At 36.2% G+C, this 15,655-nt stretch overlaps 1 protein-coding gene across 1 annotated transcript in view; it reads left to right on the forward strand.

Annotated features, from left to right (window-relative positions):
• Window positions 1–14,023, forward strand: part of LOC126106818 (peroxidase-like) — a 670,034-nt gene extending 656,011 nt beyond the window's left edge. The window contains exons 11-14 of the mRNA XM_049913211.1: window positions 91–261; window positions 1,552–1,741; window positions 10,132–10,237; window positions 13,789–14,023. Of these exons, the coding sequence (XP_049769168.1) occupies window positions 91–261; window positions 1,552–1,741; window positions 10,132–10,237; window positions 13,789–13,855 (534 nt within the window). The 3' untranslated portion in view covers window positions 13,856–14,023. The remainder of the gene's footprint in view (window positions 1–90; window positions 262–1,551; window positions 1,742–10,131; window positions 10,238–13,788) is intronic.
• Window positions 14,024–15,655: the final 1,632 nt, after the last annotated feature.

Consider the following 15,655-nt stretch of genomic DNA (forward strand, 5'->3'; position numbering starts at 1 on the left):
CCAAATTTATTACTAAACTTTATGTGTTACTAATTTGCATATATTAATGATACATGACAGCTATAATTAATGTAATGTAAACAATTTCAGCTTGACAGGAACCTATTCAAAGGAGATGGGGAATATGGCCAAGATCTCTCTACATTTGATATATTAAGAGGAAGAGATTCTGGCTTGGGAAGCTACAATGATTATCGGGAATTAATTGGGCTACCCCGCGCTGAGAAATTTGAAGACTTCAGTGATCTTATGCCGTATGAGGTTTGTACATTGGCTATTCCACATTCTTGTTTGTTGGAAATTGTTAAACATTGCATCATTAGATTAAGTATAGTCATCATGCCAACCTAATGTCAAAATCATCACATTGCACTGTTAAAATGCTCTTTAGTAATCATTTATCTAAAATGCTTTCTTTATACAGATAGAGTATGGACAAAATGCAACCTTAAGATATAGGTAACCCCTTATCCTCGACGTGCAGCCATCAAAATTGCTTGCCCAAATAGGTGTGTCATTGTACTAATAAGTAAAGTCAGTGCTGAAAATTAAGTAGATGCAAATGCTGTGAGACTGGCAACAGAGCTCTCCTCTGTATGGATTTTTTTTTTTTTAAATGTCATAGTGTTAATGATATATTAAAAATAAAACATCACAAAATACAGGCAATGCAAGAAAATTGACAATTAAATACATTGCCTTCTCTGGAGAGTTGAAGTTTTGCAAAGGAGATAAGATTAGTGATTACCACATCAGTAAACAGGACACTGCAGATGAAAAAACAGGTAGGTCTGGACAAGAATGAGGAAACCAGAATATTTAGGTAAATCACACTCAACATTATTATGATGCTTTTCTCAGTAACTAATACAACTTTTGCTAGTTTTCAGATTAGTATGACCATGTCAAGTTTTTGTTACTAGTCTCATCATCTCTCGGTAAAGCAAAGATGTGATGTCTGGTTGGTACTTATGTAACGAGTCATCATTTCTACTTCCAATAGTCCACATGCAATGCATTCAAACTTTAATCCACAAACATATATTATGAAAATCAATTCTCATGTAACTTTTTGAATAAGCTTACAAAATATTTGTTTTATTGTAATATTATGAAGAGAATAGACAGCTGCTCATCAAGTAGAGAAGACAATGAGCTACAGGCTACCACAAGAAGAAGACTGCTATACATTGGAGCTTTTGACCAAAAGGCCTTCTTCTAAAGTAGAAGCACAACACACACATTTACATTGGCACTGTTGTGTGTGTTGTGCTTCTACTTTAGAAGAAGGCATTTTGGCCAAAAGATCCAAGGTATAGCAGCCTTCTTGTTGTACCTATCTGTGAATCAACATCTCCTCTGTATGCTGAGTAGCAATACAGCCTTTTCATTACACTGTCCTCGTTTTGTCCTGGATTTTCCACTGTTGTTTTGGGGTAAGTTGCACGGTAAGAAATTTGTAAACGATTTTACTCCTACACGGGAACAAAGTATTTTATGACTATGTTTCTGAGATGTTTATAATAGCTTTTATTTATTAATTTTTTTCAGGATGCCACAGCTTTGGGGCACTTTTATGAACATCCTGATGATGTGGACCTCATCATGGTGATGTTGGACAAGAGGAATGAAAATACACTGAATGTAAGGGAAACTATACTTGTGGAGCAATTCAAACGCTGGAAATGTGGAGACCGATTTTTCTATGATTATGGCGGATCTCCTTACCCATTCACATCAGGTAAGGGATAATTTTTTTTCTTATTTTATTTTGTTTCCTTAGTTTCTTGTAATCATTTCTAAAATCGGTTCTTATTTCCTTTCTACGGGTAGGCATTACTTTATGTCCATTGGTATTGTTCAAAATACTCCTTATATGAGGAACACTGTTGTTGATCCTCTGGTATCACTTTAAAAGTACAAAATAAACTTCTATCCTTTTATTGCTCTCAATTGTATTCATATTATATTGCAATCTTAATTGACAGTACAGTTAATTCATTTGGTTACTCCAGTTTTTTTCCATGTTTAGCAATGGTGGAATATTTTTTGTGTTATATTGTAATAAATCCCATCAGAGGTGAATAAAGAGAATAGATAGTTAGTACTGTTCATCAAAGAATTATGAAGTGATTCTCTGAAGATGGACTCTCCCTTAATTTCTAGGAAACACATAATATCATGTTCTGTACCAATAGGATCATACATAGCACACTAACAGAGGTCAGTAAAGACAGTAGAATGCTACAAATTTTTTGGTGTACATATTAATGAAAACTTAAATTGATGAAAACATGAGCTGGAACAATTATATTAGTGGTTGCTCAAACAATTAAATTCAGTTGCATTTGCTCTTGATGGACTTTTGCTCAGAAACAAACAAATCATGCTCCCGACATATTTTGTGCATTTACTCTCGATAATGTCTTATCAAATAATTTTCTGGGGTAACTCATCACCTAGAAAGAAAACTGACAAAAGAAAGAAAACAGTATACAAATTCCTCCACTTATATTAAATGCACATTTTGCCAATCCTGTCTCTGATGTTAAGATAGAGGAAGACGTGAGAAAGGCAGAAGCGCTGCTACCTACAATACACAGAAAGCTGAGTGATAAATTTGAATGGGCATTAGTAACTCCTAGACAGGTCAGTGAATCAATAGCCAAGCTCAGTAACTCCAGAGCTGAAGACTACTATGGTTTATCTAATTATGTTATAAAAATATAAGAGAAGAAATAATAATCCCCTTAACAAGGGTAATAAATGAGATATAAAATGAAGGTGTTTACCCAGATAGTTTAAAAATTTCTGTTATCATACCTGTGTATAAGAAAGGTGATAAAGATTTACCTGACAATTACCAACCCCTCTCGCTAGTTCCATAATTTCAAAAATAATAGAGTACTGTGTCCACCAGCAAATGACCCAGTATTTTGAGTCGAATAATAAACTGCAATGTTCCACACAGTATGGGTTCAGAACTAGTCTCTCAACTGTGAAGGCAGCATAGAGCAATGTCACTAAAGTATACGACTCCTTTGAGAATAAATCCATAATTAGTGCAAGACTTTTGGACCTTAAGAAAGCATCTGATACTGTTTCCCACAATACTATTATAAGAAAGCTACAGTATTACAGAATAGGTGAGAGCACTTGCCAACTATTACAATCTTTCTTGTGCAATAGAAAACAAATAGTGGCTATAAATGAAAAAAGATCCAGATTCTTGCAAGTTATTTCAAAGGGCACTGCCGACTTCCTTCCCCGTCCTTCCCTAATCTGATGAGACCGATGACCTCGCTGTCTGGTCTCCTTCCCCAAAACAACCAACCAATTCTTGCAAGTTACCAAAGGAGTACCACATGGCTCCATATTTGGACCTTTTCTTTTTGTTGTCTACATAAATGATTTGCCTTCTTCATTACCTTGTGAAACAGCACTGTATGCAAACAATACAATGCTAATTACTCAGGGTAACAACTTTGATGAATTACAGAATAATGTAACAATAGCAATGGACAGATGCACAAGCTGGTTTCAGGCAAATTCATTACAGATAACTAATAATAAGACAGAAGATATTGTATTTAATTCGAATGCTCACAAACATGAAAACAAATCTGCAAAACTACTAGGGTTTCATATTGGCCAAAAACTTAACTGGTAAACTCACACAGTCACGCAATGCAAAAACCTCTCACATGTAATCTTCTTGTTACATTAACTGAGAGGCTCTGTTAGTAGAGCAGACCTACTATATGCATACTTTGCTTTCTTCCACTCTCATCTCACTTATGGGATTATACTATGGGGAAACTTCCTGATTTCAAAGACTGTGTTTAAATGGAAAAAAAAAAATATCAGATGCCTTATAGGACTACCATTGGGAGACTCATGCAGGCAGGTAGAATTTTAAAGAATTAAATATAATGAAAGTCCCTGGCTTGTATATTTATAACTGCCTGATATATGCCAAGAAAATTTAAAAATAATTTTGATCTTAGGATGGCCATGCATTCACATAATAAAAGAAATGGACATACAATTGAAGTCCCATTTGTCCCATTTGCCAGACTATCAAAGATCCACTGCAGTTATAAGTATCTAGGACCCTCATTTTTTAACAAATTACCCGAAAGTGCACATATTATGCCCACAGATAAATTTAAAGTAAAAGTAGCAAAAGTAATTTTCAGCCATGAGTCTGGATACTTTTGATCACATAGTGTACATTACCATAAGTGAAGACATCATAGGAACTTTATAGGTGGACTGTATTAACAATACACTATAAGTGCTTAATGCTGTTCATGATTAGACCATTTAGATTTAATTGAGCAAATTAGTAAGGAAGTTTGGTTTCACAGCTGCTGTTTACTTGCTATAAGCTGTTTGATATTTACTTGATTAAAGTGGTAATTTTCAAAGAAAACATTTTTTCTTATAGACATACTGAGTTCTTTTTACAATACATTATTACTTGTTACGCAGTTTTATAACAAACCATACTACTTGACATGTAGCTAACATAAATTTTCAATCCGTGAAAGTAAATATTCAGATGAGAGAGGCTAAGAACACATACAAAGTGTTATCAAAAAGTAAGAGGAATATCATTTTGCTGGCTTCATATGTCCAATTTTCAAATTTCTTTTGTCTTATTGATACACATGCTCCTGATGTATGTATGCATTTTCAGGTGTTTTTAATATTTTGTTTACTGTTGGCAATCAAAAAGGTTACACTATTTTTGGCGAATTTTTACTTTCAAAGAAGATGGATCAGAGAATTTCCATTAAATTTTGCTTACAATATGGAATAAAGTTCAGCATCACATATTAAATATTGACTGCAGCTTTTGACAAATCTACTATGAGTAAGACAAGAGTTTATGAGTGTTCTAAATGTTTCAAAGAGGGTCAAGAAGATGAAAATGATTACCATCCTGAACACTGTAGCACATTAATGACTGATAGCAATGTGGAAGAAGCAAAGAAAGTCATTCTGAAAACTCACTGAATCACCATCAGAGAGGTTGTTGATGATGTTGGCATATTCTCTGGCTCATGCAATCAATGTTTTCAAATGTTTTTGACATGAAACATATAGGAGCAAAGTTTGTTCTGAAATTAGATTGGCATAAGACATTGGTGTAATACTGAGTAAACCTCATTTCCTCTACCTACGGTACTAGGGACATGAGTTGAGTTTTATATGATCAACATTTTTAGAATGCATGCTGATATCTGTGGAAAACATTGTTTTGTTGCAGGTAGGTGATAATGTTTGAATTCATAGTATGTTTAAGGATTACCTAACACAGGGACGAAAGTGATGTGGTACTTCAGTGGGTCAGTTCTATTTTCACTTTAACTGATGGGCACAACTTGTACTCATTTCCAGACATGGGGTACATATCTGCTCAAATTCTCTGCACCAAGCAAGGTGGTGCTGTGGTTAGCACACTGGAGTGCATTTGAGAGGACAACAGTTCAAATATGCATCCAGCCATCATGGTTGAGGCTTTCCTTTATTTCCCTAAAACACTTCAGGCAAATGCTGGGAGGTTCCTTTGAAAGGGAACAGCTGATTTCCTTCCCCAACCTTCCCTCATCTGAAGGGATCAATGACCTCTGTGTTTGGTCCCCTCCCCCAAATCAGCCAATGAAGTGTTCTGCAGTCAATTATCATCAAGAGAGAGCTAATCATAGACAAATCCATTGTGGAACTTGACAATGACTCCTTTAAGCCCTGGAGCCTTAGTGAGCAAAGCAACTAAAGCTGCTTTTCAACAACAGTAGTGCTGATTATTATGACTTGTTTGCAACAGTGTGGCTTCTGAGTGATGGCAATATTTCTGCATTTTTCTTTGAAATGTAACTCTGAAAATTGTATCCAACATTTTGGTTTCATTTTGTTATTTTCTGTTTTGGTTCATGTACTATCCATAAGCATCTGCACAATGGTTTTTGTGTCACTGACAGCTACAACATGTGCCAAAATATCTTGCATTTTGCAGTGGATCTTCTGAAAATATTTTGCTACAGTCCTTATTGGAGCATTCATATGTTTTGCTTCCAGTAGCTTAAATGTGTTTTAATTAATATCAGCCTATCTGCAGATTTGTACTTTCTTTTGTACCTATTGAACAGCATGGGCTGTTTTTATAAGCTAATACTCTCTGTATACCAATCTGGATAACTACCACATTTAATTACTATGCAGTGTACCCATTTTTCTAAAGTTTGATTGACTATTTGTTTGAAATTGAACCACAGTTTTCTGAGGTATACTGTTAGAATAAAATCTCTTATGTTTGCTTGATAAATAGGGTAACCTCTTTGTTAACTTTATTGAAAATGTGAACTTCTCTGCTTTTTTTTTTTTTTTTTAAAAAAAATCTCATCACACCCATATTGCTGAACTGCATTGGCTGCAGCTTAAAAAATATCAAGTCTGCCTGTTATCAACAAATCTTATATATTTCTACCAGAGGTATGGTGCTCAACTGTCTGTTCCAGGTAACTTCCAAACAGAACTTCTATAATCATTTTATAGGAATACCTCAATAATTCGCAACTTATGAAACTGTTCTTTTCACAACCAATTGTGGGGTGATTTTTGTTGTTGTTGTTGTGGTCTTCAGTCCTGAGACTGGTTTGATGCAGCTCTCTATGCTACTCTATCCTGTGCAAGCTTCTTCATCTCCCAGTATCTACTGCAACCTACATCCTTCTGAATCGGCTTAGTGTATTCATCTCTTGGTCTCCCTCTACGATTTTTACCCTCCACGCTGCCCTCCAATACTAAATTGGTGATCCCTTGATGCCTCAGAACATGTCCTACCAACCGATCCCTTCTTCTGGTCAAGTTGTGCCACAAACTTCTCTTCTTTCTCCCCAATCCTATTCAATACTTCCTCATTAGTTATGTGATCTACCCATCTAATCTTCAGCATTCTTCTGTAGCACCACATTTTGAAAGCTTCTATTCTCTTCTTGTCCAAACTATTTATCGTCCATGTTTCACTTCCATACATGGCTACACTCCATACAAATACTTTCAGAAATGACTTCCGGACACTTAAATCTATACTCGATGTTAACAAATTTCTCTTCTTCAGAAACGCTTTCCTTGCCATTGCCAGTCTACATTTTATATCCTCTCTACATCGACCATCATCAGTTATTTTGCTCCCCAAATAGCAAAACTCCTTTACTACTTTCTCATTTCCTAATATAATTCCCTCGGCATCACCCGACTTAATTCGACTACATTCCATTATCCTCATTTTGCTTTTGTTGATGTTCATCTTATATCCTCCTTTCAAGATGCTATCCATTCCATTCAACTGCTCTTCCAAGTCCTTTGCTGTCTCTGACAGAATTACAATGTCATCGGCGAACCTCAAAGTTTTTATTTCTTCTCCATGGATTTTAATACCTACTCCGAATTTATCTTTTGTTTCCTTTACTGCTTGCTCAATATACAGATTGAATAACGTAGGGGAGAGGCTACAACCCTGTCTTACTCCCTTCCCAACAACTGCTTCCCTTTCATGTCCCTCGACTCTTATAACTGACATCTGGTTTCTGTACAAATTATAAATAGCCTTTCGCTCCCTGTATTTTACCCCTGGCACCTTTAGAATTTGAAAGAGAGCATTCCAGTCAACACTGTCAAAAGCTTTCTCTAAGTCTACAAATGCTAGAAACATAGATTTGCCTTTCCTTAATCTTTCTTCTAAGATAAGTCGTAAGGTCAGTATTGCCTCATGTGTTCCAGTATTTCTACGGAATCCAAACTGATCTTCCCCGAGGTCAGCTTCTACCAGTTTTTCCATTCGTCTGTAAAGAATTCGTGTTAGTATTTTGCAGCTGTGGCTTATTAAACTGATTGTTCGGTAATTTTCACATCTGTCAACACCTGCTTTCTTTGGGATTGGAATTATTATATTCTTCTTGAAGTCTGAGGGTATTTCGCCTGTCTCATACATTGTGCTCACCAGATGGTAGAGTTTTGTCATGACTGGCTCTCCCGAGGCCATCAGTAGTTCTAATGGAATGTTGTCTACTCCCGGGGCCTTGTTTCGACTCAGGTCTTTCAGTGCTCTGTCAAACTCTTCACGCAGTATTGTATCTCCCATTTCATCTTCATCTACATTCTCTTCCATTTCCATAATATTGTCCTCAAGTACATCGCCCTTGTATAGACCCTCTATATACTCCTTCCACCTTTCTGCTTTCCCTTCTTTGCTTAGAACTGGGTTGCCATCTGAGCTCTTGATGTTCATACAAGTGGTTCTCTTATCTCCAAAGGTCTCTTTAATTTTCCTGTAGGCAGTATCTATCTTACCCCTAGTGAGATAAGCCTCTACATCCTTACATTTGTCCTCTAGCCATCCCTGCTTAGCCATTTTGCACTTCCTGTCAATCTCATTTTTGAGACGTTTGTATTCCTTTTTGCCTGCTTCATTTACTGCATTTTTATATTTTCTCCTTCCATCAAGTAAATTCAATATTTCTTCTGTTACCCAAGGATTTCTTCTAGCCCTCGTCTTTTTACCTACTTGATCCTCTGCTGCCTTAACTACTTCATCCCTCAAAGCTACCCATTCTTCTTCTACTGTATTTCTTTCCCCCATTCCTGTCAATTGTTCCCTTATGCTCTACCTGAAACTCTGTACAACCTCTGTTTCTTTCAGTTTATCCAGGTCCCATCTCCTTAAATTCCCACCTTTTTGCAGTTTCTTCAGTTTTAATCTACAGGTCATAACCAGTAGATTGTGGTCAGAGTCCACATCTGCCCCTGGAAATGTCTTACAATTTAAAATCTGGTTCCTAAATCTCTGTCTTACCATTATATAATCTATCTGATACCTTTTAGTATCTCCAGGGTTCTTCCATGTATACAACCTTCTTTCATGATTCTTAAACCAAGTGTTAGCTATGATTAAGTTGTGCTCTGTACAAAATTCTATCAGGTGGCTTCCTCTTTCATTTCTTAGCCCCAATCCATATTCACCTACTACGTTTCCTTCTCTCCCTTTCCCTACTACTGAATTCCAGTCACCCATGATTATTAAATTTTCGGCACCCTTCACTATCTGAATATTTTATTTTATTTCATCGTACATTTCTTCAATTTCTTCATTATCTGCAGAGCTAGTTGGCATATAAACTCGTACTACTGTAGTAGGTGTGGGCTTCGTATCTATCTTGGCCACAATAATGCGTTCACTATGCTGTTTGTAGTAGCTTACCCGTATTCCTATTTTCCTATTCATTATTAAACCTACTCCTGCATTACCCCTATTTGATTTTGTGTTTATAACCCTGTAGGCACCTGACCAGAAGTCTTGTTCCTCCTGCCACCAAACTTCACTAATTCCCACTATATCTAACTTTAACCTATCCATTTCCCTTTTTAAATTTTCTAACGTACCTGCCCGATTAAGTGATCTGACATTCCACGCTCCGATCCGTAGAACGCCAGTTTTCTTTCTCCTGATAACGACATCCTCTTGAGTAGTCCCCGCCCGGAGATCCAAATGGGGGACTAATTTACCTCCGGAATATTTTACCCAAGAGGACGCCATCATCATTTAATCATACAGTAAAGCTGCATGCCCTCGGGAAAGTCTCTTATAACTATTATAGAATGACGTGAAAGTGTGAATACTGTATAACAGGAATTTCTTTTAAGTTATCACTTACATCTGCAGCTGACTTTGGTGCCCATAGAAAGAACAAACTAAAAGTTTCATCTCATTTGCATGCCAAACCAATTTCTATCTTAGCTGATTTAAGATGCTCATTAACTGCTTCAAATACAGTACCCTCCCATCTCACAAAACCAGTCTTCTCCCTGTACATGGTTAGATTTTCTGTGAGTATCTCACTGCTGTCAATTAATAGTTGTCAAGTATTATGTGGGCCCCATACATTTTCAGTACTGTTTTTAAGTATACAGTTGTTTGATAGATTCTTAATTTTATAATTACATTTGTGAGGATAAACATAAAAGGGAATAAACAAGAAACATATGGCATTTAAATCATCCAGTGCCATGTTCAGCTAATTAAAAACAGCAGTTTATTATATTTATTTTTGTTGTATTTATTTACAGATCAGATCAATGAAATAAAAAAGGCAACAATTTCAAGAATTGTCTGCGACAACTCTGATCACGTGACAAGAATACCACACAATAGTTTCAAAAAAGTTTCCAATACGTAAGTAATTTCATAATTTTTTCGTGTTTGTTTATTTTTCATTTGTTTATTCATAGGCTACTTGAAACACAAAAGTGCTGCTATCCTGTGTGGATCATAATTATTTACAAAACTATGAAAATGAGAGTGACATTATGTGTTGTATGTTTTTTCACTAAGTTTTCACTTTCATGATGCCTGAAGATGCTTTGTGGTAGCATGTGAAAAATATTTTAGCTATCCACACTGAATGAACATCCCACTGAAATTCACATTTTTTCCACTTTTTATGGATTTGAGTAAGGTTTCCTTTGTTGTATGAGGTGAGGGTGGTGTAAAAATGCTGCTATGACATTACCCATAAGTCATACTGAAAGGCACAAGCTACAAACAGCTCAGAAGAAAAAAAAGTTAGCCAATTACATTGTTTTGGTATGATAAGTACTTTGTTTTTTGTAAAGCATTTAGTACATTTTGACAGTATCATGTAAAGAACAAAGTAGCTTTACACTTAATATGGTCCCTTTTCTTACACTTTTTTTTAGGAAGCCCAAGATATACCATTAGATGTGTTACAACCCACTTTCCTTTGTTGTGAAACATTCTATTGCCTCATAATTGGCCCAAAAACATTGCTGCTCTCAAAAAAGCAAACTGAGGGGTTTTGCACTCCTACAACAATTCCTGGCACATGGTGCGGCCTATTCTACTTTGGGTTGAAATGAGCTTGCCCATAGCACCAGATGGCATGCTTCCCAGTGATATCGCAGGGTGCTGCAGTCAGAGTGGAAACTCTCTGACTATAAACAGCTCCAGATGCCCCATGGGGTAGCACCACTCTAGGGAGTACACTTCCAGCTTTTTCTTCTCTTGCAATGTTAATTTGTTAGGTACCCAAGCCACTAGGGTGCACCATTCCATCACTCACATTATTACCAAAATTGATATTTCAACAGCAATCATAATACCATTGTTTCATTCACAAATTTGTTTTGAGGGCAGAAATTTGTAGGGAAGTTTTCTCATCAGCATAAGTGCATTTTATATTTTTTTCAGTCATAAACAAAGCTTAGATTTAATGCTAACATTGTGACAACTGGGAAACGGGCTAGAATACTGCAATTGTTGGTGTTACTGCAGCTGTAATGTTTATGTTTATCATGTTTATGAATATTATTTCTAAGAACTATGTGTAAAAATGTTAAGGTGTTTCAAGGTGATTGACTTTTTTAGTTCTTGATACTGTAGCTGGTACATTCTGGACAGGGAGAACTAGCTTGTGACATATAAAATAAAAAATATAAAAAACTTACATATATTTAAAAAAGAATTAGAGGTTACTATTAGGTCAAAGTTTTAATAATGTTGATGAATTTCATTGCTGCCTAAACGGATAGTGCTCATCTTTTGATATTTTTGTATAAACTTTTTTTTTTCAACTTGCATGTAAAAAGTGTAATTAAGAAACTCTTAAAGTGTAATTAAGAAAATGGTATTTCTGTAAATGGATTTTTTAGTATAAACCTTTTTTCCATCTTGCATGTAAAAAGAAGACAAAATGTGTAAAGTGTAATTAAGAAAATGTTATTTCACTTAATATAATATGTATAACAAAATGGATGATAAGGAACTGAACTGAATTGAACAGGTTATAGGTTGTGGAGTGTGAGAGAAAATGAATTCCATTTACAATTTACGAAGTGCAAACTACGAAGTGCAAACTTTTCCCATTTCTCTGGTGAGGAGAAGCTTACTGCAGAGAGACTTGAATGACTCTTATTGTGCAAAATAATACTGGAAACTGACGGCTTATCAGAGCACTTAAAGTAGATGTTCATAAAAAAAGTGATTGGTTATGTGGCTGTGAAGTTAAAAATGTAATATGCTGCTGCCAATGCATATTATTTGGTGGGGAGTCTTTGTCGAAAAAGTGGGAGTTACAGACAGAAATCACTGAGTACCAGAGTGAAGAATGAATTTTAAGCTGTTCACATACAAAACTGTTTAAGACTGGCAGTTTTTGGCACTGTCAGCCTTGATGAACAACTTGACAGTGCATATATAAGGAAAATTTTGGCGTATAATCAAGATGTTAAACATAACAGGCATGTGTTAAATATTTTAATAAATTGTAATCATTTCTGTGTTTCCTCTGAATTAGCCTTCAGGTGTCACAATGAAACTGAATTATCACCAAGCCCTGGTGTTCTGAAAAGTCCAATTGATTTTAGTGCTGAGTTGGATAAGGTAATTGTTTTCAATAGAACATCAACAACAATTCAAAATGAAATTTTACATACTATGTTGGAGAAGTATGTCAATAAAAATTTTTAAAGCAAGTAAGAGAACCAGAATGTCTAGCTGTTATAGCAGATGTAAGTAGTGCTGTATCAAAAAATGGTCCTCAGATGGCTGCTGTACACCATTTTGTATTAAGAAGTAAACCAAAAGAAAGGTTCTTCAACTTTCTGTCTCACTTGGTTGACACGGTAGCATTTAGTGCAAGGTGCTTCAAGAGAGCCATTGTGCATCAGAGTTCATTCCGAGAAGAGTTGGAAAATATGTTGCCCAACTCTTCGTGGAAGGCATGCTCCTGGAATTTCAGCTGTAAAGCTCTGTTTGGTGCACAATGCCTTTCTTGTAGCATCTGGCAGTGAAATTTGTTCAGCAAGGTTGATATCAATAGAGTAATGTCTCTAAGCACATTTTGCAACAGTGACTCATAGTGTTACTTCTTGTATTTTCTTCTCGGGTAACTTTAAATGAATTCACATTGTATTTCCTGAGTGAGCAGTTCTGCCTCGATTTGTTTCATATCTGAAGGGGTTCCTTGTTGCCTCAGCTTGTGTGAGCTGTGGTATAATGGACAAGTAACAGTCAAAGAAATTCTCATGCCTCCTCTAAGAAGTCAGAGTGTTGACAGTATGGCATTGAAACTGGAAGACATTGTTGTCTCCAGGTCAGTTCTAAAAAGTAATCCTGGGGGACAAATGCTGTTATGATGGCATTGTCTCTCAAGGTCTTGATTATTTTCTCTGCTATGTCTATTGAATAGATAGGCATAGGATTGTAAACCATGTGAGATTCAGTTTCATCATGACCTCTTCAGAAGAATTCAAAGGATCACAGAAATAAATAAAATTTAATAAAATATTTTAACACATGGCTATTATGCTTAACTTCTCCATATATTCTGCAATTTTCCTGCTATACACACTATGAAACTGTTTAGCTATGATGGCAGTTCCAAAAAGTCCCACTCTTATGTGTGGAACAGAGAGTACAAAATATGATAGAAATGGCATGAAAGTAAGTGCATCTGCCTCAAATTTCTATGCATCCCAGTCTTTGGTATTAGCTTTTATGAAAGTAAGTTTAACCTACAAAGATAGCAATATTGAGTTTTTCACTGATGTCCAAGTCAAGCCAATTGAAGAAGTGAAGAAATTGTGAAATGTAGATTATTATTGCTCCTTGTCTTATTGTAGTTATTTCTTAATAGATGTAACCACTGATATTAAATGAGTATATAGCTGCTGGTAGTTTCTTTGAAATGTTCTTTACTTTTCCAGAAATAAGGTGGTTGACTGCAATGAACTACCAGTTGTGGACCTGAGCTTCTGGAAGGAGAACAAATGACAGCACTCCAGATCAGTTATGAAGTTGATCTTGCTACACTGACTTGTTGGTTGGAATGTATAATAAATGATCTTTTGTGAACACAGCAATAAAGCCTCAAAGTTTTGGCTTGTTCACTTAAATAGTAGTTATAATTTATCAATAAAGGCCTCCATGATTATTTCTTTACACCTTCTTTTGTTCAACCAGTACTCTGTTAAGAAAATTCAGAAATAAGTGATTCTGCAATAACTCATACTGTGACCATGGAATCCTCATTGGAATATAATAACAGCAACTTAAAAGAAAAATAAGGGGTTGAAAACTAGGTTACAATCAGACAGAGTGTGATGTTGAAATTGTGGAATAAATTTAGAATATTTGGTTTTGACCAAGGATGACATCTCTGGATTTCTTAGTGGGATTGGCTAATGGTGGGATTCAGGTGTTCAACTGAGTTATTGGCTTGGCAGAACACTTGGAAAGCCACCACACATGAAAGGTAAATTTTGCTCTCATCCTGAGAAAAAGTAAATCGAAATATTGAATCTAACAATATCACCATCTCTTTTGAGACATGATGGTATCAATATGGACATAAAACAATTTTGGGGCTTGCAGCCAATCATCATTTAATTCCTCACATGATATTTCAACTGGGCAACTGTCAGTCATCTTCAGGTGAGCCGTTGCAGACTGGTGAAATTGTCCTCCATTCCTCAATATAAAGTGCACTGTACTATTCTGCACATGTGTCGAAAACTTTTTATGGAGGATTTTGAGGAGAGAGCACTTGAATCAGCTGCCCTGAAACCAATAGTTTTTTGGAGGTATGTGGATGACAATTTCATAGTGTGGCCTCATGCAGAAAATAAATTAATGGAGTTTCTACATCATTCAACTCCATTCAGAAACATCTGGTTCATCATGGAAATAGAGAAAGATGGTTGTTCGCCTTTCTTGGATGTCCTGGTTCAAAGGAAGAATGATGATTCTCTAGGGCATTCAGTTTACGGGAAGCCCACTCATACCAATTTTTACCTGCAAGCATCGAGTTGACATCACCCATTGCAAACCATGAGTGTGCTTAAAACACTTGTTCATAGAGCTCATACTATCTAGAGACCTTACCTCAAGAACTCGCCCATCTAAAGACAGTATACAGTGAAAACGAGTATTACATCCAGCAGATTAACAGGGCACTAACAGTTAAAACTAAGTAGCAGGAAGTGGATAAAGAGGAGAACACGCTGGAACAATCTTTAGCTTTTCTTCCTTTTGTTGGCAACACTTCATTTAAAATAGCAAGAATCCTCTGAAAATTTCAGGTAAAAATGGTTTTCCACCCACCATTGAAGACTGCAGACCTTGTGGGATCAGTTAAGGACAGTCTGTAACTACAAAAGACCAGAATTTACACGATACCGTGCCAGTGTGGTATAGCTTACAAAGGTCAAACCACATGCTCCGTGAAAGAATGCTGCACTGAACATCAACATTACACCCACCTTTTGCAGCCAAGCAAGTCCACTGTTGCTGAACATTGTATTTCTACTGGACATTCAATGGAGTATGAGAAAACAATTATTTTGTCCACAGCTATGTCTTTCTGGGACTCCATTAATAAGGGATCTGTAGAAATATGACTTGCAGAAAATCTGTTAAACCATGACATCGGCTACCAGCTGGACAGTGCATGGAATCCCATCATCTCCACAATTTGCTCTAATCGAAGACGACAGACGGAGAGAAGTCTTCCAAAGTAAGAGTGATTTCAGGTGTGCCGCAGGGGAGTCTTGTAGGACTGTTGCTATTCACAAT

Source organism: Schistocerca cancellata, chromosome 10, assembly GCF_023864275.1.
Source record: "Schistocerca cancellata isolate TAMUIC-IGC-003103 chromosome 10, iqSchCanc2.1, whole genome shotgun sequence".
NCBI classification, from domain to species: Eukaryota; Metazoa; Arthropoda; class Insecta; order Orthoptera; family Acrididae; genus Schistocerca; species Schistocerca cancellata.